Genomic DNA, 24,010 nt, shown 5'->3' with positions numbered 1-24,010 from the left:
GACACACTATTTAGATAATGTTGGAAACTAGAAAACACACGAGCTCTTGCCATTCACTATAAACAAAATTAGAATCCGTGTGAAGAAACGGAAGAGGCTGCTGTTCAGGTTTTGCTGCCTCGCAGAAGGTAGCTTACTGCCCTCTGAGCTGTCCGAGCATCCTGAAAAGGTCCCAGTTTCAATAAGGTCAGCAGCTCCCGGCACTCGGAACATCAGCCTTTCCTGCAGCTCGGGTGCTTTCAATTTTCCAGCTAAATGTTTCTGCTGGTGACAGAAGCCAACGGCTTGGTTGTGTCTTTCCACACACCTGTGACACCGTTGTCCCGCCTCATGGGCTGCGTGCTGGTCACCGAGCGCTGGCTGCTCTGTCCCAACCTGCCCCCTCCTCCCGGCTGGAGCTCTCCTCGTTTGCTTCCCCAGTGATGGGACCTTGCCATCCGCCAGCAGGTGATGGTGCTGGCTCTCCCTCTCCGTGCGCACACTCCCCTAGGCGGACACTCCCCCAGGCGGACACTCCCCCAGGCGGACACTCCCCTAGGTGGACACTCCTCTAAGTGGACACTCCCCTAGGCGGACACTCCTCAAGGTGGACACTCCCCTAGGCGGACACTCCCCTAGGCGGACACTCTAGGCGGACACTCCCTTAGGTGGACACTCCCCGAAGTGGACACTCCCCTAGGCGGACACTCTTCAAGGTGGCCACTCCCCTAGGCGGCCACTCCCCTAGGCGGACACTCTTCAAGGTGGCCACTCCCCTAGGTGGCCACTCCCCTAGGCGGACACTCTTCAAGGTGGCCACTCCCCTAGGCGGACACTCTTCAAGGTGGCCACTCCCCTAGGTGGACACTCCTCTAGGTGGCACAGACGGTCTGGATGCGCGGCTGCAGCCTGTCGAGTGTGGGCTGTGCACTGACACTGAGATTTCAGAAAGAATCACCGCCTGCAGCTGGGATGGGTGGGAGCCGCGCTCGCTAGTGGGGGCTGCAGCTCTTGCCCTCGGCTGCTTGGAGCGGCGTGAACAGCTGGGTCACTGCGTCCCGCTCCGTCCCCCTGTGGCTCATGCCCAAATGCATTCGAAGCCCCGGGTGGGCTCTGGCTTGCCCGTCGTGGAGACGGGCCTCTGGCCCAGTGTGGCCGCAGGGGGACCAGCAGGGCGCGGGACTCCAGCAGCGCGGGGCGGGGCTGCCCGCGGGAGGGAGCTCGGTCCTGTGGGCCCCGGCTGAGGGTGTCCGCTTTGCACACCCCGGGTCGAGGCGGCCGTCTGCGCCCATGCGCCAGCCACAGGCCTTTAAACGGGGCGAAGCGAGCATGTCCGGGCCCCGGGGGTCCGGCGGGGGTGCCCAGCGCGGCCCGTATGCCTCCCGCCCCCAGAGGACCGCGCCGGCGGCGACCGGCTCTCCCCCGACTTCTACGAGGAGTCCGAGACCGACCCCGGCGCCGAGGAGCTCCCCGCGCGCATCTTCGTCGCCCTGTTCGACTACGACCCGCTCAGCATGTCCCCGAACCCCGACGCCGCGGAGGAGGAGCTGCCCTTCAAGGAGGGGCAGGTCATCAAGGTGGGCGCCCCGCGGGGGGCCTGGCAGGGGCAGGTCATCGAGGTGGGCGCCCCGCGGGCGGGCCTGGCAGGAGCAGGTCATCGAGGTGGGCGCCCCGCGGGCGGGCCTGGGAGGGGAGGGCGCCCCGAGGTCGCGCGCGCAGCGCCTGCTGTGGACACTGCAGAGCGGCTGACAGCGCTGCCGCCCGCCCTCCGCGGGGTGGGCGCCTCCGCTCCCGCCGCTACTGCCCCGTGCGCCCAGCGGGTGCCCCAGCGGCTCCCCCGGCCTGGCCCAGGGCTGTGCCCTCGCGGCGGCCCGCGGCGTAGTTGAGCACGTGACACAATCCGCTGCGTCCCACTGAGGGCGTCTGGGGGCCACAGCCCCCCATAGGACCGCGCTGACAGCAGGGTGACCCATTTCTCAGCCAGCCAGTCAGCACACTGCAAGCGGGAGACGTAATTCTGAGCCAGCCAGTCACAGCACTGTAAGCGGGTGGTGGCGTTCTGAGCCAGCCAATCAGCGCACTAAGTGGGTGGTGTGATCCTGAGCCGGCCAATCAGCACACAGCGGGTGACGCAATTCCGAGCCAGCCAGTCCGCGCACTGTAAGCGGGTGGTGTGATCCTGAGCCGGCCAATCAGCACACTGTAAGCGGGTGGTGTGATCCTGAGCCGGCCAATCGGCACACTGTAAGCGGGTGGTGTGATCCTGAGCCAGCCAATCGGCACACTGTAAGCGGGTGACGCAGTTCCGGGCCAGCTGCTCACCGGGCCTCGGCCTCTCCGTGGCCCCAGGTTTACGGGGACAAGGATGCCGACGGCTTCTACCGCGGGGAGACGTGCGCGCGGCTCGGCCTCATTCCCTGCAACATGGTCTCCGAGATCCACGCGGACGATGAGGAGCTGATGGGCCAGCTGCTCCGACAGGGCTTCCTGCCGCTCAGCACGCCCGTGGAGAAAGTAGGTACGGCGCCCGCCCGACGCGGGGCTGCCCGGCCCTCCCGCTCCCGGCGGCGCCGCGCTGTGAGCGCGACTCGGGGCGCGTCGTGACCGGCCCGTCCCGCGGCCCGGGGGCCCAGCCCGGCCCCGCGACAGCGCGCTCCGTGTTCCGGGCGCAGACCACGCCCAGCGCCCCCCCCGAGCCTGGTGGCGGCCACCTCGGGCCCTCTGCCATGTGACGGGGCCCCGCTCCTGTGCGATGGTCACGTGGCCTTTTCTCCCCGTGGTCAGTAGAGAGGAGCAGAAGAGGGGGCCGGCAGCACGCGGTGTCCACGCGCAGGATGGTGGCCTTGTACGACTACGACCCGAGGGAGAGCTCGCCCAACATCGACGTGGAGGTACCGCCTGTCCCTCGTTGTCTCCCGCAGAGCGCGTGACCCCGTGACCCCCCTGACCCCAGCCGTCTCCTGCGCCCCCGCCGCGCGGCTCCCAGGGCAGTGGGCGGCCAGCACCGGTGTGGGCCCAGTGGTCTCCGTGCGGCTCGGCTACAGGGCCGGCCCCACGCCCACGGCCGGGTGGACGGCGGGGCTCAGTGCCAGGCCCTGCGTGGTTTGGTGTCTCGCAAACTGAAGGGGTGGCCTCCGGAGAGGAAAGGTTAGGCTTCCACCCGGTGGGGCCACTAAATTTCTTAGACGACGGGTGCGTCAGCACCCGCTCACCCAGTGTCGGCGGTGCCTGGCGGCCCAGTGCGCTGGCCCCACTCGAAGGGCGCTGGCAGGCTTGACTTGTGTGTGATGCCTGGCAGGCCTTTGACAGGGACCCCCCACTTCCACATTTTCTGACACTGGTACCAGACTGGTCTGCCCATCCCAGCCCCATGGGCAGGGAAGTAGGCTTTTCATTAGTAATTGAGCACAGTCTCAGACTCAGCGGGAGGTGTTTACGTAGAGCCTTAGCTGCTGGAATAGCTCCCTGACACCCAGGTGCTAAAGATTAAGCACCTGGCGGGCATTAGGACCACAGGTGGGCCGTGGCCGGGATGAATTCTGGCCGGAACCGGGCACCGCAGCGCTTTCCTGGGGTGGCCTGCTTTCCAGTGCGGCTATTTCTGAGAGGCCGCGCGCAGAGCCCTCTCAGCTCCGTGACCTCTCTGCCTCTGGGCTGAAGGAGAAGGTTAATAATAACCAAAATGACAGGAACGGAGATAACGGGAGAAACCACAAAGCTCTTTTGAGAAAGTGGTGGTACAGGGCAAGGCCGCTCACTGCCGCCTCCGTCTCTCTCCAGGCTGAGCTCACCTTTTGCACGGGAGACATCATCTCTGTTTTCGGTGAAATCGACGAGGACGGGTTTTACTATGTAAGTTTTTCAAGCGGCGAGATGCGCCATCTTGCTCACCTGCTATGCTTGGTTTGTGCTGTCTGTCCTCTCTCGGGGTGTATGTCCAGGAATGGACATGCGGGGCTGTAGGGTGGCTGTACTTGTGCTTGAGGAACCGCCCGGCTGCCTTCCCACAGCGGCTGCGCCAGGCCCCCAAGTCCTCCATGCCTTCACCGGCAGTTTCCCTCTTCGTAAACATTTGGTTTGGTTTTTGGTAGTGGCCGTCGCAGGGGAGCGAGGCAGGGCCTGTGTTTCGGCTCTGCGTCTCCCTAACGCTTAGATGCTGGCTGATCACCTTTCCACAAGCTGTTGGCCTTCCCGTGCCTTTTTGGAGAAATGTCTATTTGAGTCCTTTGCCCCCTTTTCATTGGTTGTTTTTTGGTTGAGATGTAGGTGTTCTTCACATAGTATGGATGCTAACCTCCTAGACCCCCTCCTGCAGGGGGCCTTCTTGTATTGCCTGTGCGCCGGTGGTTTTAATTCTGGTGCAGGAGGGGTCTGGGAACAGAGAACAGACTCCCACGGGGCCTGGGACTTGGTTTTGGGCACTTGTGGGGCAAGTTGGCGTTGGGGGTAGGGAAGAAATGACACAGTGGACTGTGACCCTCTTGGTCTGGATGGCAGCTGGGCCTGCAGTCCATGACCCTATAGGCACTTGTCAATGGAAGGATATGTACCAGCCTGAAGCAGTGGTCCCCTCGGTGTCTGGATTTTTATAGTGAGAACGTAGTGGTGTATGAGGAGGATGCTAACAGGTGGCTGAACAGGTCTAGACACCGGGCCTTGCTGCTGGTTAACTCATCACCTGTTCTCCACCCCGCCCCCACCTAGTGATGGAGAGACTCTGAGGTCCCAGGGCTGAGAGGGTCCCAGGAGAGGCCCCAAGCGAGCCTGGTGCTAAGAGCCACCAAGGCTCCAGGACAAATCATAGTCCTCTGCTCCGCCCCACAGGCCAAGTCAGGGGAGGTGGCCGAGGTCATTTTCTGGATCGATCGGGGTAGTTTGGAAACACTGGAGTCCCTTCCAGTTGCACCCGCTTTGAACCGGAATGAAGCGCCCCACGCTGTCCTCCGGGCTGTTCCTAGCTGAGGGGAAGTGAGCTCATGGGATGTGGAGTAAGGGGGCCTCCTGCTCACCATGTTTTAGGGGGAGCTCAATGGGCAGAAAGGCCTCGTGCCTTCGAACTTCCTGGAAGAAGTGCCTGATGATGTGGAAGTCTATCTGTCTGATGCCCCGTCCCACCCTGTACATGACACGCCGGCCCGCGCCAAGGCCAAACGGGTAAGCAGCTGTCCCCAGCGCATCTAGGGCCCTGCCACCGCCACCTACACTCTCACACAGTCTTTGTTGTTCTCATGTCTTGGGCCGAAAGCGTCACCCTGAGTGTTTCCTCCACCCTTCCATGGGGCTCGTGCCTAAAAATGCTTACTTCTAAATCTTGTTTATTTCACAAAAAAATGACCCTTTCAATGCCCATCAACCAGCCTTTACTCACGAGGGCCTCCCCTCACGTGACAGACACACACTTGGTCTGATGCAGAGGGAGAGGGGCTGCTTGTCCTTAGACTCGAGGGCGTCAGGCCTCCCCACAGGGATCAGAGAACTCCGAGAGCGTATCTAACGATCAGATGACATTCGTGTTTAGTGTCTCATTTTTATTTTACTTCATCACTGCGAGTTTTTCTATATTATATTTTTATATATATATTTTTATTTCTTTGCTCATCTGCTTGGAAACAGAAGAAGAGTGTTCATTTCACACCCTAATCAGGCACTGTAGCCTTCACGTAAGTGAGCAACTGAAGATACTGTAACACACCACCTAAGCTCCCTCACGACTCACGTGGTGACGTAAGGTTCACTGTGGGCTAAGAAAGAAATATGTCTCAAAACCATTGGTCTCAGTTGTAAAGCAACTGAACGTGTAGTGAGAGAAACTGTCTTTCACGATCATCTCCTACTCAGGGGGAGGATGCTGAAAGGCCGACACTGGGAACATATTTCTTGAGGCTGTTTGTTTACATAGAGTTACGATGTCCATTCCTAGCGGAGCTGCGTATTGCATTGTTAGCCACTCCTGGAAAAGCACAACCTCATCAATGTTTACCACAGATTCACTTTAAAAAATCGGGACTGGAGATCAGGAGGCTGGGCAGTGAGCAGGGCTGACTGGGCGTCGCCTCCCGCTGCCCTGCCGGCTGAGGACCGGGCATGTCTCCCTTGCCCCTGCACCTCTCTAGTGAGAGCTGAGCCTCTCCTCAGAGCACAGACAGTGGGGAGAGGCAGTGAGCCTCTCCTCAGAGCACAGACAGTGGGGAGAGGCAGTGAGGTGGCCGAGCAATGCAATACCGAGTTGAGACACGCAGCTCCAATGACCGCCTTAGATGAGGCCGTGGTGTCTTCAGGTGACTTTGGGATGCGTGACGAGGTGTTTTTCATTAGCGTTAGACCTCAATTTTAAATCCAAGCAAGCTTGAAGCCCTTGGCTGGTCGCCTTTGCCTGCTGAACGCTGCATACTCCCTGGGAGGCGGCTTGCTCTGGCAGGTCAGGCAGCGGGGGATGGTCCCACATCCCGCCAGGCGCGGGGCCACAGGCACCGGTGAGCTCAGCTGCTCCCAGTCTGTCCTGTGCTCATGACTGACAAAACTCCATCACCAGTTATGTGTGCGTAACGTCAGCATACACTGAGGGCCTTTAAGCTTTCTTTGATTGTAATTAAGGTTCATTTTAGTTTTTTTTCTTTCAACCGGTGTGCCATCTCCAGTGTTTCTAACCCGGGAACACAGTTGACCCCCAGGGTTACAGACCCAAGTAGCTTTCAAAGACAGTTCCCTTTAAGAACGTTGCTTTTGAGATTACAGATGGGTACTCGGCCAGTTTCACTGTCCACTTAATTTAGCTTTCCCCTCCACTTTTGGTCTTAATTTGCAAAGGAAGCGATCTTCTAGCTGTCTTGCTCGAGTCTCAGAGGCACGGGGGGGGGGGGGGGGGGGGCGTTGCTCCTGGCACGTTAATACTTGAAAGAAAACACCCTTCCTCCCCATGTGGTGGGCCGGGCGTGCGATGTGGCCGCGTGGCTTGGTTGTGTTGGCGCTGACACACTCAATAAACTGTTACACTGTACCTACTAGGTTCCTCCTGAGGGGTCAGGTACAGCAAGGAGAGCGCCATCCCCCACAGCCCATCTCCATTCGGGGTCACCTGCGTCATCTGTGGGTACTGGTAGTCCTGGGAGAGGCAGGGAAATGTCCTCGAGAAAGAAAAAGGGGCTGCTTTTCAAAGGCAAGAGGCTGCTGAAAAAGCTGGGCGCCGTGAAGTGAGTCAGGAGCTGCGGACCACCTCCGACCTGCGAGTCTCACTCCAAACCAGGGCTCCCATGACTCCAGCGCTCCCCAAACCCCGGCCCCACAGCAGAGACAGCTCTGCTCCTCCACCCACCAGAGCACCTGAGGGGGCCTGGCTGGCGCCTCCCTCGGCTCTGGCTCGGCCTAGGTGGCTCTCACTGCCTCAGGCCAGACGGGAGGCCCCACCCGAGGGGCCAGGCCTGGCAGATCCAGCCCACCCGGGACCCGTCTTTGTGCACTTGTCACCCGCCCCTAAAGGAGCAGTCCCCACCCTCCTCGCTCTTCAAATGCTTGCCTCATTCTGCGTAACTCAATTTAACTCTGGTCTGAACTCCTAGCTGAACCGCCCTGATGTTCTGCCTTATTACCGCACAGTGGTTTGTACTGTCTAATAAACTTCCTGTCCATGCGTCTGTGTAGTGCGTCCGTGTCTCCCCCACACACAGACAGGGCTCACACCCAGGTCCAGGCCTAGAGCGGGAAGACCCCCTGCCCTGTGTCTTTCACAGCAGGCGGGTGACACAGACAATGTTTACTTACTTATGTCACTCAGAGCAGGAGACATAACTGGTCACAGCCCCAGCCACCTGCCAGAAAGCTGACACGGCCCATCCCCATCGCTCTCAGTGTTACTTGTGGCATATGGATTTCTGTTCCTTTCATTCTTTGTTGAAATGCCAGAGACAGGCACAGATAGCGACAGCACCCACGAGAGAAAGCCCTCCCACCATGCCCAGCCACAGCACAACACCCGTGTCAGTCTGTCCCTTGGCCCTCGAGCAAAAGACATGCAAGTTGCGGGCAGGTGCACTCGATGGTTACTCTTTTCTAATTCCCATCCACTTGGAAGTTGTTTTTACTATTTATACAGACTTTTCTGACTGCCTTTCTTTTGTAATTTATGGGAGGTTTATAAATGAATGACAGAGCTTTCCCCATTGTCTTCAGAGCTGTGTTGTCAACTGTAACATAATCTGTGTGGTAGATGTGTTAAAGGAAAGGACCTGTGTGGTTCAGGGCTGTGTGGGTGTGTGCATGTGGACGGTTAGTGTCAAATATTTTCTAGAAATAAAGTCTGTTATTTTATATGATGCTACCTCGTCTGTGTTGTTTTAAACAACCACAGCAGCACAACGAGCTCTCCAAGCTAGACCAGGCAAACTGTAACCTCACTTTCCTGGGAGCTCCTTTTTTTCCCTAAAGTAGTCTGGCCCATGTTTTGGGGGTCTCTCATAAAATGCCGTCACACTCACACTGGCGACAACCCAATATGGCAAAAGCAGGCTATTACCCCGAGTCAGCATTTCTCGTGCATGGGAAACACTCATCCACCCAAAGCCTGACGGGCTCCAGCCGCCTCGGCAACACTTCCCCTCGGTGAATGGAGAGCTGCACCCACCGCACACAGCGGAACACACTTCTCACGCCGAGGCGTCCCCTGAAAGCCTTAATCACAGTAAAATCCTCCCAATAGTATTCATCCTGATAAGAGTAAAACCAACATGCTGTGGCAGGCTTCGTTCCCATCAGCGCACGCACCCGGGTGGTGGGTTTGATCCCGTTGGGGCTCGTGTAGGAGGCAACCGATCAATGCTCCTCTCACATCGCTGTTTCTTCCTCTAAAAAAAATATATATATATATCAGTAAAAGCATTCTCAGGCAAGGATCAAAACAAAGAAAACCAAGGCCTCAAATCAGCCTTTTCCAGCCACCTGACCAGTCGCCCACTGGTTCCAGTCCTGCGACCGTGTTGTCTCCGAGTGCTGCCTCTGACATTCTTCTGAAACTTCACCTGTTTTCTTTTGATGCTCAAATCACACAGGTTAGGGAACCTGGACTAAGAGCCAAGGATGCTGTTACGACACTTAGCTTGGAGAACTGAAAGGAAACGTAAAAGGTTTTCATTCCCACTGTTAAGGCTAAATCCAAAAGGTATTTACTGCACAAGACCATGTACAGCGATAGCAGCACAGCAACTGCACTGAACTGAATCCCCACCCAGTGGCTCCTGTACAACGTTTACATTTGTTCCACTGGTAGACGGCTACACGACTTCCAGCCACTCTCCACAGACTGTCCAGATGACGCCCACACACAGGGAGCCCCGCAGTCATCACGGCCGCACGCTTCACCCAGATGCAGACACCGGGCTGCCTGTGCTCGCAGCTCTGGACACCCCCTCACCACTGACGCTGTGGGAAGCAGCTCCGGGTGGAAGGCTCTGTGACCTGAGGTCATGGTGGCTCCCAGTCGGCCTTAGGAAGGGAGTGTCCTGACGGACGGCCCTCCAGCAGTGTGAAGATGTAGGGAGTGGAAAGGGGCAGATGCTTTCAGTGAACACAAACCACTGTGATCCAAGTAAGGTGACAATCACATCAATTTTATTACGACAAACAGAATGATGTTCCAGTTGCAAACAAAATAAATAGCAACGTTAATATAGACTACCAGTTTCTCCTGTTAAGGAGTCTTAAAATGTTTCTTTGGACAAAAATTTAAAACTTTTCAACTATCTTTTTTAACCCCAATAGCACATAGCCCTCCCCCATAAAAAAGCCTGTTTCTCCAAAGTCTCCCCCTTCCCGTGCCTGGTGAAGGTTATTTGATGGCAGCTTTATCGTAAAGAAAGGAGAGACCCCGACAGCCCTGAGAACGGGAGCCGGCTGCCCCCCCATGTGCTTCTTCCTCTGCACTCAACACTGCGGCTAATGAGGGTCACACGCACCACTTCCTCACTCAGGAAAGTGCTTCAGTTTAGGGGCTGTTTTATAATACAAAGTATCTTGGCCACATTTTTCTCAAAACACAAAAGTCCTCAGTCTATTTGAGAGGCAAACAATTTAAAACATAAACTCTTAGCCCTGGCTGGTGTGGCTCAGTGGTTGGAGCGTCAGCCTATACACCGAAAGGTGGCGGGTTCCATTCCTGGTCGGGGCACATACCTAGGTTGCGGGTTTGATCCCTGGTTGGGGCGCAAACAGGAGGCAACCCATCGATGCTTCTCTCTCTCTGTCTCTCCCTCTCTCTCCCTCTCTCTCCCTTCCTTTCCTCTCTGTCTCTCCCTCTCTCTCCCTCTCTCTCCCTTCCTTTCTCTAGAAAGAAAAAATCAATGAAAACATGTCCTTGGGTGAGGATTATAAGAAAACAACTTAATTTTTACCTATAAAATAAGTCGGTTAATAGCAGTGTTAGAATTAAGACTCTAGACCTCCTAATTCCCTTCCCAAGTTTCATCTACAAAGAGAACAGTTAAAAAAACAAGCTTGGAAAACATCACGAGGTTGCCACTTGGAAGCCCCACGCCTGGCCCCGGCTAGAGGTAGTACAGGCGGTTGGACAGCGACAGGTTCGGCTCGCGGTGGATGCTCTGGCCCACAAGGAAAGCCAGCTTGTGCGCGTACTGGCAAGGAGCGGGGACGCGGATGACACCCTGTAGTGGAGGAAAACAGCTCCGTTACTCAGTCTCGTTCTCCCACTCGCTAGAAAAGCCCAAGGACACGGCCACTCTGTTCTGAGAGGTGCCTCCCGCCAGCGTCGCACAGACACTCACAGGCCAGTTGTAGTAGACGTGGCACAGCTTGTACGTCAGCCTCTGGATGTGGTCCGGCTTCAGGCCGCTGTTGTCATAGATGACATTGTAGTGGGTGGGAGACACGCTGCCGCTCCTCACCGCCTGGCTCACAATGAAGAAGTCATACCTGGAATCACACACACACAGGGACCACAGGATGCAAGGCTCCCTGCTGAAAGCTGGGGTCAGAGGATTGGAGCCTCCTGCAGCGAAAAGACCTCGGACTCTAATGTAACCTGGTCTCCCCAGGGCACACCTGCTCCCTCGAAATCCAGTCAGTCAGGACCCACTCTGGCCCGTCTCCGTGTGAGGAAGGTTCAGGTACTGTGTTGTTTGTATGGAGGTGCGGGTCATGGGAGCCCTGGGCCTGGCAAAAGTTTGCTGGGGGTGTACCACGGTCCACGCTGCCACGTCCACGCCAGCAGGTGGTGGGGCAGTGGGGACAGGGAGGCCCAGCTTTAGGCTCTGCCATCCCCAGGTGCCCTTTTACTACAGAACCTTCCCCTCTAGCTGTCCCCACTGTACTCAACAAAGACATGCCTAACTCGTGTCCCTCAGTAAGGACTTAGAGCAAACCTCTACGAGGGAGAGAGACCATGAAAGCACATACGAGGAACCAGTATGGGAACGAAGTGGTCACAAAAAACCAAGCCATATAAATACAAAGAAACATAGAACATCAGTGTTTTCATTTTCTTGGTACCAATTTCATCAGTCCAGAGATACTTAATCTCGCAAGGAGCTAGGTGAGAACTTTGGTGTTTGTAAGAAATGCAGCCCAGGAACGGAAAAGCCAAGTGTTAAAGCTGAGCAGGTCCAGGGACCCTGCTCACAGATGCAACAGGAAACAGCTTCACCTGAGCACAGGTGGGACTTACCACTCGGGGCGGGTGACCTCCACGTCGATGACAGTTCCGGGAAGAGGGTTCTGAAGTCTCCCTCCAGACTGAGCAAAAAACCTGGCGTTCACACGTTTCTTCACCACGACCACCGTCAGCCGGGGGCTGGAAGGTGACACGGATGCTACATTTAGTGTCGTCTTCCCAGGGCAACGCCGTCCCAGCCTTCGCACACGCCATGGAAAGGCACCCCCCACCCCTATCCAAGCCGTGAAGGGGCCTCAGTGAGGATAGGAGGGAGCTGTGGGCAGAAGACAAACGGCCTGTGTGCTTGCCATGAGTCACGGGTTCCGCCCATGTGCAGTCACCAGACTGAGCCTGCGGCCCGCCTGTCACACCCACATGGCGAGTATGTCAAGTAAGACGTGAGCTCCAGAGCCTGGGACAGGCGAGCTGACTGGAGTGGCCTCCAAGTCTAACTTCCGCTTCATCACGGGTCAGAGCCCTGTTGTGGCAGGTGCTGGAGGCTCTGGCGGACATGGCGGGGCTGGAGCGAGCTCACCAGCCAGCCCCGAAGTGTAAGCATCCTCCCTCTCACACCCACAGCCCTGTCGGACATGAGCTCTTAGTGCAGCAGTCCCGAGCCCAGCCTGCCACCATCTGATAGGACAAGTTAAACCCTGTCACCCACCCCGCTGACTGGTTCCTGAGGAAACCCAGGGCCTCACTGTGTGGCAGGTTCGGTACTTACTGCCATGCCCTCGGGTCATGGGTGGGCCAGGGGGTGGTGGCAAGCCCTGCATGCCACGGCTCTAGGTGGGAAGGTGGCCAAGGACAACGGGTGCAGGACACACATCTGCAGCCCCCCCAGGACACCCTCCACAGGAAACTGTCCCCTCCCCCCCCCGCACCTCCCAGGTGCTCCCAGGTGTGGTCTCAGGCATGAACAGGTGCTGTGTGACAGGCAGCGCTCACTTGTAGCCACGGCCCACGGACTTGAGGCAGTCCAGGAACTGCGGCACCTCGTAGTTAACCAGCGTCTTCAGTTGCCCGTCGCCCACGCCGTCGCGGTACACGATGATGCGGCTCGGCATGTACTCATTGCATGTATTCCAGGCCCGCAGCGCGGCTGGGACAGAGCCAGACAGCACGTGAGTCCACATGGCCAGATGGGCTCCCACCCAGTCCCTGCATGGGCTTCAGAGTACTCTTGCAGAGCCCGGGGCAGTGCAGGGTGGGGGCTGACCTTGCAGGCAGACTTTGAGCCCGTCCACCAGCTCCTGTCCCCGGTCTTGAAACACACAGCGAGAGAACCAGCTGCCCAAAGAGAAGAGCCAAGGTCAGGAGGCAGCTGCCCCTCTCCCCTGGTCAATGCTTACTCTGCTCTGGCAATTCAGAGCTCCAGCCTCTGCAACAACACCTGCTCATGTCTCTAAACACTCCGTGGAACCCCAGACAGCAGTGAAAGGTAAGCAACGGACAGACACCACAGATGGGGTTCTCTGTCCTGAGAAATCAACCCTCTAATCCCACTTTGAGGAGAGAGACCCCAGGCCACACGTGGAGGTCATGCCCCCCGTCCTCTCGAGAAGCCAGTGAACACAGACCTCACTCCTACAAAGCACAAGGCCCTGAGATGTCATACTAGTGACGGGAAATATCCACACCCTCATGGCCCTGCTCTCAGCAGTTCTCTTTGTTCTGGTAAGAGCCCTGAGAACAACTTCACTAGGTTAAGACACAAGGTACTAGGTGAACCAATGTGGGTTTTCCAAAATAAATCAACAGGAAACCTTGACACTACGTGTCAGGGCTCAATAAATGTCACTAAACAGAGATGTCTAGAGAGGTCACTTAGTGAGATGCACCCTCCCCACAAATACAAACAACAGTGACACCCCTTGAAAGGCAGCGTGGCTGCTGCAGGTTGAGGGCCCACGAGAGCCACTCTGGTGCCTGGCCGCACTCACCGAGTCATCCCCTCGTTGATGCTCGCCACGAACCCCGCGATGGACCTGCGCCCGGCCGTGGTGTCGTGGTAGCAGTCGATGCCGACAATCATCACCAGCTTCAGCTTCAGTGGAAACACCCTCATTTCAGACACTAAGCAGCAGGGAACCCATTCTCAACAACAGCACCCGACCCAGCAAGCAGAGAGGACTCACGGGCATGTCCACCCTCCACAGCTCGCCACCCATCTTGCAGTTCATCTGCAGGGCGATCTTCGTGGCGATGGCCATGACTGTCTGCTGCTTGCCCAGGGTCCGTGCCACCACGCACTGACTGGGGGTGGGGCAGTCCGTGCACAGGTACTTTTTAATGGCATCATACTTGTCTTTCCGATTACTCGACAGCAGACAGACAACCTAAAAAGAGACGCCTCATTACAGGGAATTAATAGACTGAAGAAGTACAGGAAGACAACAGGAGACCACACACGGGGCAGACAGGACAGCATTTAGTTTACCCCCGTCTCTGCCACACAGCTGGCAAGTCTGGCGATAACCTTTATTTCTATTCATTACCCTCAGATGAGTGACAGATGCTGACAAAGGTGCTGGGTAGACAGCTCAAAGCTGGTACCACTGCACTAGGGAGCCAGTTAAACACACCCGGTGACCAGACAGGAATAACCAAGGGGCAGGGAAGAGGGCAGGACAAGTAAGGGTAACTCACAGAGGACAAATGGAAGAGCTTCTAAAACTGTTTTCAGTTACGCATGGTCCCTGTAAGTGTCCCCCCAGGATCATGGCTTTTAACCTTTTAAAGCTCTGGTTTGAGAACCTGGTCAAACTAGGACATTTCCAGAATGTCCAGAATGGTAGCAGCACAGCCCACCTGGCACAGGAGGTGCTGTTCCAGGGCACTGACGCCCAGTTATGAGATGACCAACACTGGGATCTAGGGACAGTGTGGCAACCAGTCACCAACACCATGCATGAGCCTGGAAGCTGCTGCCAGGCCTGCTCCTCAGTGTTTCCAGCACATGTGGCGGGGACCATGCGAGCTGGTGGAGGTGCTGGCTGACCTGCTGTGGGACCACTTCACAGCATACACACTGCACACTTCAAACTTAAACAATGTTTCACTTCACAGCACACACACTGCACACTTCAAACTTAATGTTTCACTTCACAGCACACACACTGCACACTTCAAACTTAAACAATGTTTCACTTCACAGCACACGCTGTACACTTCAAACAACCCATGTTGTATGTCAACTGTATCTCAGTAAAGCTGGAAGATAAACCTGCTTACCCACATTCTGGGCTCCATGTTTAAGTTCTGGAGCCAAATCCAGCTTTAACTCCTCAGGGATTCCCCAATTTACATCCCTGATTCTTACCCCCTTTTCAATAGCCCCCAGCAAAGTCCCTTTCCCACCCATGAGTCTCCGTCTCATTACCCTGGATAACAGAACAGCAAGCTGCCAGGCCTCAGGGAGGAGATGAAGGGCTAGAGAGGGGGCATTTAGATGAGGCCAGTCTATCCCTCGGGATGTGCTGTTACCATGAGCTCTGCCTGGGCCACCTCACTAATCACACTGTGCCTAGCACTAGTGCTGAGCTGTACTCTTGTGCCCCACGTCCCCCAAATTTCTAGAATTAAAGCCTCTTGAGTCCAAGTGAGTTCAAGGCAGCTTTGTTCTCTGTTCCTTCTCAGCGCATGACAAGCTCCCAGGCGCCCAAACTAGAGCCAGTGTTAACTCAGCGACCTTCTGAAGGTCAAACATTTTGTGGCAAGTTTGGGAATGGAGTGATAACATGTGGAGAGTGAACTCCAGCTCTAAGATTTCCAAACGCCCCTCTTACACAAGTCATTCCCGGGCAGCTGCTGCGGTCGGTTACTACTTACTATCTGGGTGTCGGATGTGACCTTCTGCTGCAGGACTCTCAGATAGGCTTCCGTCCTGTCGTCCACTTCAATCCTAGATGGGAATGCAGGGGCCGATTGAGAAAAGAAAGACAGGGCATCGCCGTTTCTAACCCCACACAGCAGCCCTGCCCGTCCCCACCCCAGTCACTCACAAGCGTCTGCACCCACAGGACGTGGGCCCGTATCTGTCTTTTCACTAAGATCACCCAGGATGTTTCTAACACTTTCGTGCCCTGGGAGCCCCCTGCCCTCCCATGTCTCCTGATCCCCCTCAGAGGGGGAGCGGCCCAATGCACCTACATTATCGCCTTCTTCATCTGGATGCCCATGGCGGGCGTGACCTTGAACAGGTTCTGTATCAGGGAGTTGGCCGCCTCATAGTTCCTGCGCGTGTAGATCAGCAGCCAGTTATCCAGGGGCTTCACGCTGATCAGGGGTGCGCCACGTGTCTCCTTGGACCAGTCTGCAAACTGTGGGTTGTACTCGAACTAGGAGTGAGTGAGAGACACTGAGTCCATGTGAGCTCCGGGGTCGAGCCTCTGTCACCAGGAACCCAGCTGTTCTGATCCCACTGCAGCCGCTTACATGTGGGCAGCAGGGAAGGCCTGGGGATGTCAGTGGGGAAAGATGTGCAAGTGTCCCTGAGGGACAGAAGCAGCAGCATTTAAGATACGTTCACATTAACCACCGCCTCTCGTGCTCCAGCTGCCGTCTCTGCTACCTTTCCTAGCACCTCAGGAGGACGAGTGTCGCTCCCCTCACAATAAAGACAGAGGCTCGGCTTTGAAGGCAAGCGCCTGCCTGGGGTCAGAGACAGGAAGCAGGCTGTGGCCTGGACGGCAAGGCACACCCGGCACAGACAGCACCGTAACCGGCGACGGCTCGGAGGGCCAGCACTGTGTCCTGCCTCCTGCTCGGGGACAGACACGGCTTCAGTCAGGACGGAGCTCACGGGCCCCTGTGCTGCCTCGTCACACGCGGAGGGAGGGAGGGAAGGGCCCGGCTCCCTCCTGGAGAGGCACCAGCCTCCGCACACGTCTCCCCACAGAGGGTCCGGAGGAAGGAGCCAAGCTACTGGAGCCCCCAGTAACCCTCCCTCAGTGGTGACTCAGCATCAGCCCAGGAGACACTTATTGCCCTCCCACCACAGGGGACCCAGGTTATTAACACAGCGCAAGGTGCTCTTTGTGGGACTGAGGGCCACGCTCAGCTCCTGCTCTCTGAGCGTCCACACAGCTGCGGCCTCTGCTCGGGTGTTGGCAGGCGGAGGAAGGTGAGGACAGGAAGCCCCCGCCCGACTTGGGGACCCAGCGAGGGGCCTCACCGTCTTCCCGCCCTGGTGGATCTTCTCGGCCTGCAGGACCCTCCCCGAGAAGGACAGCAGGTTGGAGTCGAAGCTCAAGCCCCAGTCCCGGAGCTCCCTCTGCACATTGTCATCTCTGCCAAGGGAATGCTCACACATCAGCAGGCGGCAGGAGGCCGCAAGGCAGACGCACAGACACCCGTCCCCCGCCTCGGCCGTCCCTCGGCCGTCCCTGGGTCTGCTCTCCGCGCCCACACGCCCTTCCCCAGACCCGTCCCAAACCGCTGAGGCCCAGACTCTCTCCCTCCAGGTGAACCAGCCCCTGATGTTCCACAGAGAACAGGACTGTCCAACCCCCCACTTGTGTTGGCACCTGTTCCCACCGGAGGAACCAGAAGGGCCCCACGTCTCTCATCCCCTCGCTTAGCAGCACGGCCCCGCACCGCGCGGGGGCTCACTTGTGGATGTAGTCGATGAGCCGCCCCACCTCGCGCTGCCTCTGCTCCGGGGTGAGCCTCGTGTGCACAGCCAGGTCCTTCATCACGTTAAAATCGTTACGCATTTTATCAGTGAGACCTTCAAGTGAGACGTGGAAAAGGTGTGTGCTTAGAGAGACGGGAGTCACGGCTCCGTATCTGGAGTGTGAGATGGTGACAAGTGACAGCATTTTGAGGGGACAGCCGCTTTCGGGGTTTCCTGGGACAGGTGGAGGAGTGACACAGAGCTCTGGCTGCTGTCACCAGACGGGGAGGGGCCCCACGGTTCCTTCCCGGTGACCGAGCGCACACACCTGTGAGGTAGCAGAGCTCGGGGATGAGCATGGCCGGGCCAGGCAGGACGCCGCCCGGGCCCCGCCTCCTCTTGGGCTGACTGACCAGCACCGGCTGCTTCAGGTCCGTGATCTCCTGGTTGTATTGCTGTCGGGAGAGAAAGGGTCACGACACAGGAGGCGGCTTCCCTGACGCGGCAGACTCAGGGCTGTCTAAAGAGTGGATGCAGCAGCCGGGTGCCGGGAGGCCGTCTCCTCAGGAATCATCTGGGCTGAGCTCTAAGCCCAAGAGCCAGAGCCCAGCACAGAGCGTCCGACAGGGGGCCCAGGATGGACAGACGGCCAGGAGTGACAGACAAGGACCAGCAGGCAGGCCGCCTCAGCACGCAGGGGCCACGTGCGTCAACAAGACAGAGGAGTAGCGGGAGGGCACTTAGTCCCTTCAGCTGGAAGAAAAGCTTGAACGTGGGTCAGAAGGCAGGAGAAAGGGAAACTGAGGCAGCTGAGGGAGGGGAAAGGGCCCGTGGGCGGGGGGGGCAAAGCCCTTGGGCAGCAGGCGTCTGAGACCAAGCGCTCAGCCCAAGGCAGCCAAGCGGACAGGTCCAGCCCGAGCGACTGCCCCTCAGCACAAACGCCGGTTTGCGCTCCAGGGTAGGTGTTTTCCTTCTGGTCAGGAATTGGTTTTTCTCACTGTGTTTGCCTCTGATGTTTCTTCAGTTTAGTGATTACGGTGCCAGAGGCTGGCGTCGTCTTCACAGGACAGGAGTCGGGTCGGCCAGTGCCCAAGGTGCCTGCGCCGGGCAGCCAGACGCTCCGTGCACGCAGCCAGGCCAGAGCCAACCCAGACGCGCAGAGCACGGTGGGGGCGAGGGCTGAGACCCTAGCCCACCCCCGGGAGAGGTTAAAGAACACCGAGGACAGAACAAGGGGCAGTATGGCCAGCAGTCCACCCGCAGCGTTCACCCCCCACCTGCCGGCCCGCCGGACGCTCAGGTTCAAATGCCGCCCTCGGTACTGCTGTAGGGAACCTGGACGGCCCGTCTCGCCCAGCGTGGCCTGGGGGCCCGCCTCACAAACACGCCTCACGGCGACTGCCCCAGACGCGCCGAGAGAACTCCCCCGAGGCCGCTGGGGCCGCCCCGGGCCCAGGCCGCGCCGCACCTTCCTGTAGTACTCCAGGAAGCTCACTTCCGAGCCGTCCGCCTTCTTGAAGGTGCTGTTCGGGTTCTGGTCCCAGTCGATGTCGTCCACTCTGTACGTTTTGTTGTTATACCTGGGGACAGGTGCGTGTACTGGTATTTGAGGTACAGTAAAAACTAGAAACCGAAATGCCCGGTCACCCGGTGACATGCACGTCACGGAAAGAACAACGAACTTCTTGCCGACTCCGCGGGGCGGATGGGAAGGGCCCGGCCGCTGCTCGGGACAAGTCATTAGGGGTCTGCCTGTCCCTCACAGGGGGCCCCCCAGCATGCCGGGCGGGTGCCCGCGGTGACGGGACGGCGGCCGTACTTGGTGAGCACGATGAGGCCGATGAGCTCCTTGGAGACCTGCTCCTGGAACCTGTGCTCCTCCGTCTGCTGGTACAGGCTGAACATGAAGTCGAGCACCGTCTCGCTGCGCAGCACCTTGTGGCTGACGTCCGTGCACAGCATGATGTTGTTCTCGTACTGCAGGATGGAGGTCGTGAAGCCCGGCCAGATCACCAACCTGCGCACAACCCACACGGTCGGCACGGCCGGCCCGCGCCTCGGGCGGCTCAGTCCCTCTTCCCCAGGGTTTCACAAGGCCCCAGGGCCCTGTCTCTCCCAGATCTTCACGATGCTCTTTCGTGACAATTCCGCGACTTTACCAACGTATTCCGCGTCCTGGCCTACACTTGGGAAGGTGCCAGTCTAACCAGAGCATCTCGAATCTCGAGTTATTACACTAAACCAAACCCCTGGGCTGCCCCCCGACGCCCCGCCTTCTGAAGCCGGCATCATTGGCTGACGGATGTTACTACCTGGGAGCAGATACACACTTGGCGTGAGACGGCTGTGAGCCTCCCCAGCCACGCGTGGCTACATACCTGTGATTTTAAATCCAAGTATTCTGGGATGTCTCCTCTACCACTCGAGCCAAGTTCAACGTGCACTCCCCGTGACAGCACCACTCACAGCCACCGAGGAAACCTGACCCTCGGTCTGTGGTTAAGCCTAAGGGATGGGCACCTTCCACCTCAAACACACCTGTGATTGGGAATGTCAATCGGGTCACTAGGGTTGTAATAATTCCGTCCGATTTGTTGCAGATTCATGATCTTCAAAAGCCTGGGGAGGGAAAGGTCAGACAGAGGAGCGAGCACTGCGAGCGTCCCGGACACTATAGTTGCCACACGCGTGGCTCAGTGCAGGGGCCGGCAGACTGAGGCCCCCTCGGACCAGATCCAGCCTCCCTGCTGGGTTTTGTTTGGCTGAGGGGCAGAGAATAGCTTTTTACAGCTATTCTCTGAAGGTTGGAAAAATGAAGAGACACATGGAGTATATGAAATTCCAATGCCAGTGCCCATCAGGAAAGCTGTGGTGGAGCCCAGGCACGAGCTCCCACTGACGTGGGCTCCATGGCTGGGACCCCACAAGCCTGAACATTTATCACGGAAAGTCTGCCAACCCCTCGTATACAGAAAAATCTGCCTACTCATTACATTAATTCAAAACAAGTACCCACAAACCAACGTCCCAGGGTCAGTGGCAGATATCTTAGGATCAGCTTGAAGAGGAGACTTACAAACCCAGTGTTACACTTCAGTATCCTCACGTCCCCATGTCCCCATGTCCTCGTCCTCAGGCAGATGTCAGCCCCACCCAGCCTGCTTCCCACCCAGGGGGATGTGGTGTCTGTGCTGAGAGCACACAGTGTGTCTCCCATGTTGAAACAAGCAACCTGCATGGACCCCGCCCTGTCCCTGAGTCAAGCCCACCATGGGGAGAGGAACAGAGCTGGGGAAGCTGAGAGTGGGGGTGTTCTTAACACAATTCAAAGAGCATTTGAAAAATCAGACATCAACACAGGGAGCTGAAGCCAGAAGGGCCTGCTCGGAGCTGACGGTGGGTTTCAGAGCAGCCGGCCACACCTCAGAGCCACGCGGTTCAGAGGGGCGTGACCCTAACCCCCGTGTGCGGTCAGTCCCCGGGCAGTCTCCGTACCGGTCTTCCCACTTCCTGGGATGTTTCAAATCTTTCTTAGTGAACCTTTGGGAAACGCCGACGCACCTCCTGAAAATGATGTTGTAGAACTGCAGGCAGGTGGGCGACGTGGGCGGGAGCTCGTTGGTCAAGGTGATGGTTATCTTCACATGCTCCCCGTTCCGGGTCTGACTGAACACTTCTGTCACCTGATGCAGAGGGGAGCGGGCTGTGGACGGTGGAGGGACACTAGCCCTCCTCAGGGCGAGAGTGAGCAGCACAGAAATGCTCCCAAACGAAAACACAAAACACAGTGGCTGTGCGCAGGGGCGAGCAGCTGTGTGGGCTGCACCCGACCACCGGGCCCCTCGGCCGACTGAGGGTGACAGTAGTGACCCAGCACCTCGAGGTGTCTCAGGTCCTGTCAGGACACGTGGGGCTCCGTAAGAGCTCCTGGGACTGCCACAGTTTTGTGATGAAGGGAAACCCCACCTTCCGCCCTCTCCCATCCCAGCATGTTAAGTAACCTTGTGCTGTAGCCTCTTAGGTAAAAATAATATCGTCCCATCGAAGGCATGACACCGTCCGATCAGATCTTCATGCTGGAACAGCAGAGCCGAGCGGAGCCTGCGGGCCTCCATCAGCGGGTTGTAGTCAATGTGGTACTGGTACAGGGCCCACTGGGGACGGGACGTCAGCCGGAAGTGGTTGGTGCTCAGCCTCACGATGATGCCCGAGGAGCCTGTGGGAGCAGGTGCCGCCCAGTCAGCGAGCGCCACGCCCTTCTGACCCGGACCCCTTCCTGCGGCCAGGCAGACCCGGCCCTGCAAGCAGAAGGCAGAGGGCAGGTGACGCCTGACCCGGGGACTCCCATCCATCCGTGTCATCCCTATGGGCACCACTCAGAAATGAATCCTCCTCAAACTGATTTACAACTGGGCCAACCAGACCTACCTCACCAGGGTCCCGCAGGGGAAGGGGTGGTGGCAGAGCGGGCAGGGCCCGCCCCGCAGGCCTGGTCTCTAGGGCAGTGTGGACACAAGTGCACCAGCCAGCACGTGGGACTTGGCTCCCTCTGTCCCAGCACCTGCAGGTCAGCTCAGGAACCGTGCTGTAACCCACCTGTCTTTGATTCTTTAACATGGTCGATGTTCTGTCTCGTGTTCACACCGAGATCATGGAAGTCCCGGCGACGACCTCCTCGCTCTGCGAGTGACAGCTCCTGAAAGCCGGCAGAGATCTGGAGTTCTTAAAGAGAGGAAGCACGAGAACCACACGCCTGAGTCACACGGAGCCAGGCCTGGAGCAAGCCCAGCTCCCCCGACCACGGGCAGCAGGGCCAGCTCCGGCCACCGGCTTGTGGACAGAAGCACAGAGACCAGGGGCCTAAACACAGCGGCGGGTCCAGAAGGACCGACCATGGGAGCATCGCCCAGGAGCCCCAAGTCTTCACTGAGCAACTGAGGACGACAGACCTCACAGGAGGGGCGAGTGGAACCAGCACTGTGACTGCTGACACGCTGCTGCTGCACCTCATGACCCCGGGCTCCATGTAAGGGCCCTTCAGGTGTCACTGTCCGCGTCTGTCTCCCTCCCCAAACTGTTCATCCCAAGGCCTCAGTCCCTAGTGCCCATGGCCTGGACCGAGTAATCCCACTAAGGGGCCAGGCCCCGAGTCCCACCTGAGAGCCTCCGACCTGAGAGCAACAGCAGGTCAGAAGGGCTGGATTTGAACTTTCCCCTGAAAAATCTGAATTAAAAAAAAAAAATCAGCTGTTTCCGGGCAACCATGTGCCTCTGCCCCACGTACAAGCAGCCGTGTCCCACCACCCACAGAGAGAGCGCGACGTCCTCACACGAGTCCCACGGGGACGTGGGTGTTTGTTCTACACAAAAACCAAACCACCGCCATTTGAGAATCTTATGTCACTCATCCAGATAATTCCATTTGCAGCGACGAGCACACGTCTGGAACCAGACCTGGTGTCTGACCCACTGGCTGTGACGGCCAGCCCTGTCCTCTCCAGGGAGGAGGGACCCGGGGCACCCCCACCCCACAGCAGGCTGCACCCCTGGGGGGAGAGGATGTCCCCGTGAACCTCAAAGGACCACTGAGCCCTTCATTCAGGGTTTGAACACGGGCGGCCGGCTCGCGTCTGACACACTCTCTTCACTGTCCCTTCACCTGGTGACTTGGCTGTTGCTCCTGCTGGTCCTCGCTGTCGTCCACGGCCAACCAAGTCCCCCTCGGACAGCGGCTGCTGTGGTCGGGGCTGACTGTACCCGGGCTGCTGACTCTGTTCCGTGCAAACAGAGGTCTTATGTCAAGAGGTCACAGGGAGGAGACAGACTAACTAGTCTAAGGCACCCGACCCAAGCCGGTCTCAGTCATCCAGTCTTTACCACAGAGACACGGCGCCAAGAAAGGTCGCCAACGAGGGTCAAGAGCCACTGCTGACGCCCAGGAGCTGGGCCCGACCCTCCTGTGGGCTCCCACCTCCTTCCCCAGACACACTTTCAAACCTGCCTTGGGGGCGGGGGGTGAGAAACAGGACAGGGTGGCTGAGGGGGTCGTGGTGAGAAATTGGGGGGGGGGGCACTCACCGCGGCGGCGCCCACGTGCTGCACGGCCTCCTGGCCTCGAGCCCTTCCTCTGGCTCTCGCGCGGGCGCGTCCTGTCATCTCTTCTCTCTTGAGGGGGGTAAAGGTGAGAACCATGCTCAACGCACACGCTGGCTGACGTGGGACACAACTTAACACTACTCTTCAGTTGACTTGTCACAAATAGACGGAAAAACGGCCGAGACTGAAGGTGTGTGTGATCCATGTGGAGCTGAGTGTGGCGGCCGGTATCATGCAGGCCCCCTGCGTAGTCCTTACACACACACTGCCTCCGCCCGGGTGTCCCCGCAGTCCCCATCAGTATGTTCCCGTGTCTCCCCCCGGCGTGGCATCGCTGTGCACTGGTCTCGGAGCAGGGTGGCTGGGCCATCTCTCTCTAACTACTCCATTGCTCTGCTACACCTGACCCAGCCAGGGAGCCAGGCCCCAGCACGGGTCATTCAGGGGGGAGACCTCGGCTGCACCGCCCAGACCCGCTCCTCCACATCAGCCGGGACCCGGCCTCCACCTGCAGGTGGAGCTACGATAACCTGCCCGCAGGTCAGGTAAGGACACACGTGTGGCACTGCCAAAGCCTCCAGCACAGGGGAAACATCCAGCAAACGTCAGCCCCAGGGGAAGAGACAGACAAACCCGTCACTACACATTTTTAAAGTTTAACG

The 24,010-nt window shown here is 58.0% G+C and overlaps 2 protein-coding genes across 2 annotated transcripts in view; one reads left to right on the top strand and one right to left on the bottom strand.

Annotated features, from left to right (window-relative positions):
• RIMBP2 (RIMS binding protein 2) overlaps positions 1-8,288 on the top strand; it is a 50,625-nt gene extending 42,337 nt beyond the window's left edge. Inside the window, exons 19-24 of the mRNA XM_087828679.1 lie at positions 1,372-1,556; positions 2,329-2,497; positions 2,767-2,870; positions 3,760-3,831; positions 4,999-5,133; positions 6,985-8,288. Of these exons, the coding sequence (XP_087684805.1) occupies positions 1,372-1,556; positions 2,329-2,497; positions 2,767-2,870; positions 3,760-3,831; positions 4,999-5,133; positions 6,985-7,173 (854 nt within the window). The 3' untranslated portion in view covers positions 7,174-8,288. The remainder of the gene's footprint in view (positions 1-1,371; positions 1,557-2,328; positions 2,498-2,766; positions 2,871-3,759; positions 3,832-4,998; positions 5,134-6,984) is intronic.
• A 2,223-nt stretch (positions 8,289-10,511) lies between these two features.
• On the bottom strand, positions 10,512-23,408 carry PIWIL1 (piwi like RNA-mediated gene silencing 1). Its single transcript, XM_087828824.1, has 20 exons — positions 23,331-23,408; positions 22,912-23,023; positions 21,849-21,974; positions 21,254-21,468; positions 20,814-20,935; positions 19,791-19,871; positions 19,072-19,269; positions 18,721-18,832; positions 17,581-17,707; positions 17,249-17,366; positions 16,812-16,926; positions 15,788-15,975; positions 15,467-15,539; positions 13,774-13,974; positions 13,579-13,682; positions 12,855-12,925; positions 12,584-12,737; positions 11,648-11,773; positions 10,749-10,896; positions 10,512-10,628 (listed from the first exon to the last, which is right to left on the bottom strand). Exons 1-20 carry the CDS (start codon positions 23,406-23,408, stop codon positions 10,512-10,514), a joined length of 2,586 nt encoding a protein of 861 aa, XP_087684950.1.
• Positions 23,409-24,010: the final 602 nt, after the last annotated feature.

The sequence above is a fragment of the Miniopterus natalensis genome, chromosome 20 (genome assembly GCF_054644295.1).
Source record: "Miniopterus natalensis isolate mMinNat1 chromosome 20, mMinNat1.hap1, whole genome shotgun sequence".
NCBI lineage: Eukaryota > Metazoa > Chordata > Mammalia > Chiroptera > Miniopteridae > Miniopterus > Miniopterus natalensis.
This window is presented reverse-complemented; position numbering and strand designations above follow the sequence as displayed.

Excerpts from the sequence above, each read along its gene's own strand:
- PIWIL1 (XM_087828824.1), bottom strand. The coding sequence starts at position 23,408 with ATGACAGGACGCGCCCGCGCGAGAGCCAGAGGAAGGGCTCGAGGCCAG. Across the intron at positions 21,975-22,911 it reads AGCAACAGCCAAGTCACCAG|AACTCCAGATCTCTGCCGGC; the intron begins GTGAAGGGACAG and ends CCTCTCTTTAAG. Across the intron at positions 13,683-13,773 it reads TGTGGAGGGTGGACATGCCC|CTGAAGCTGGTGATGATTGT; the intron begins GTGAGTCCTCTC and ends TTTCCACTGAAG.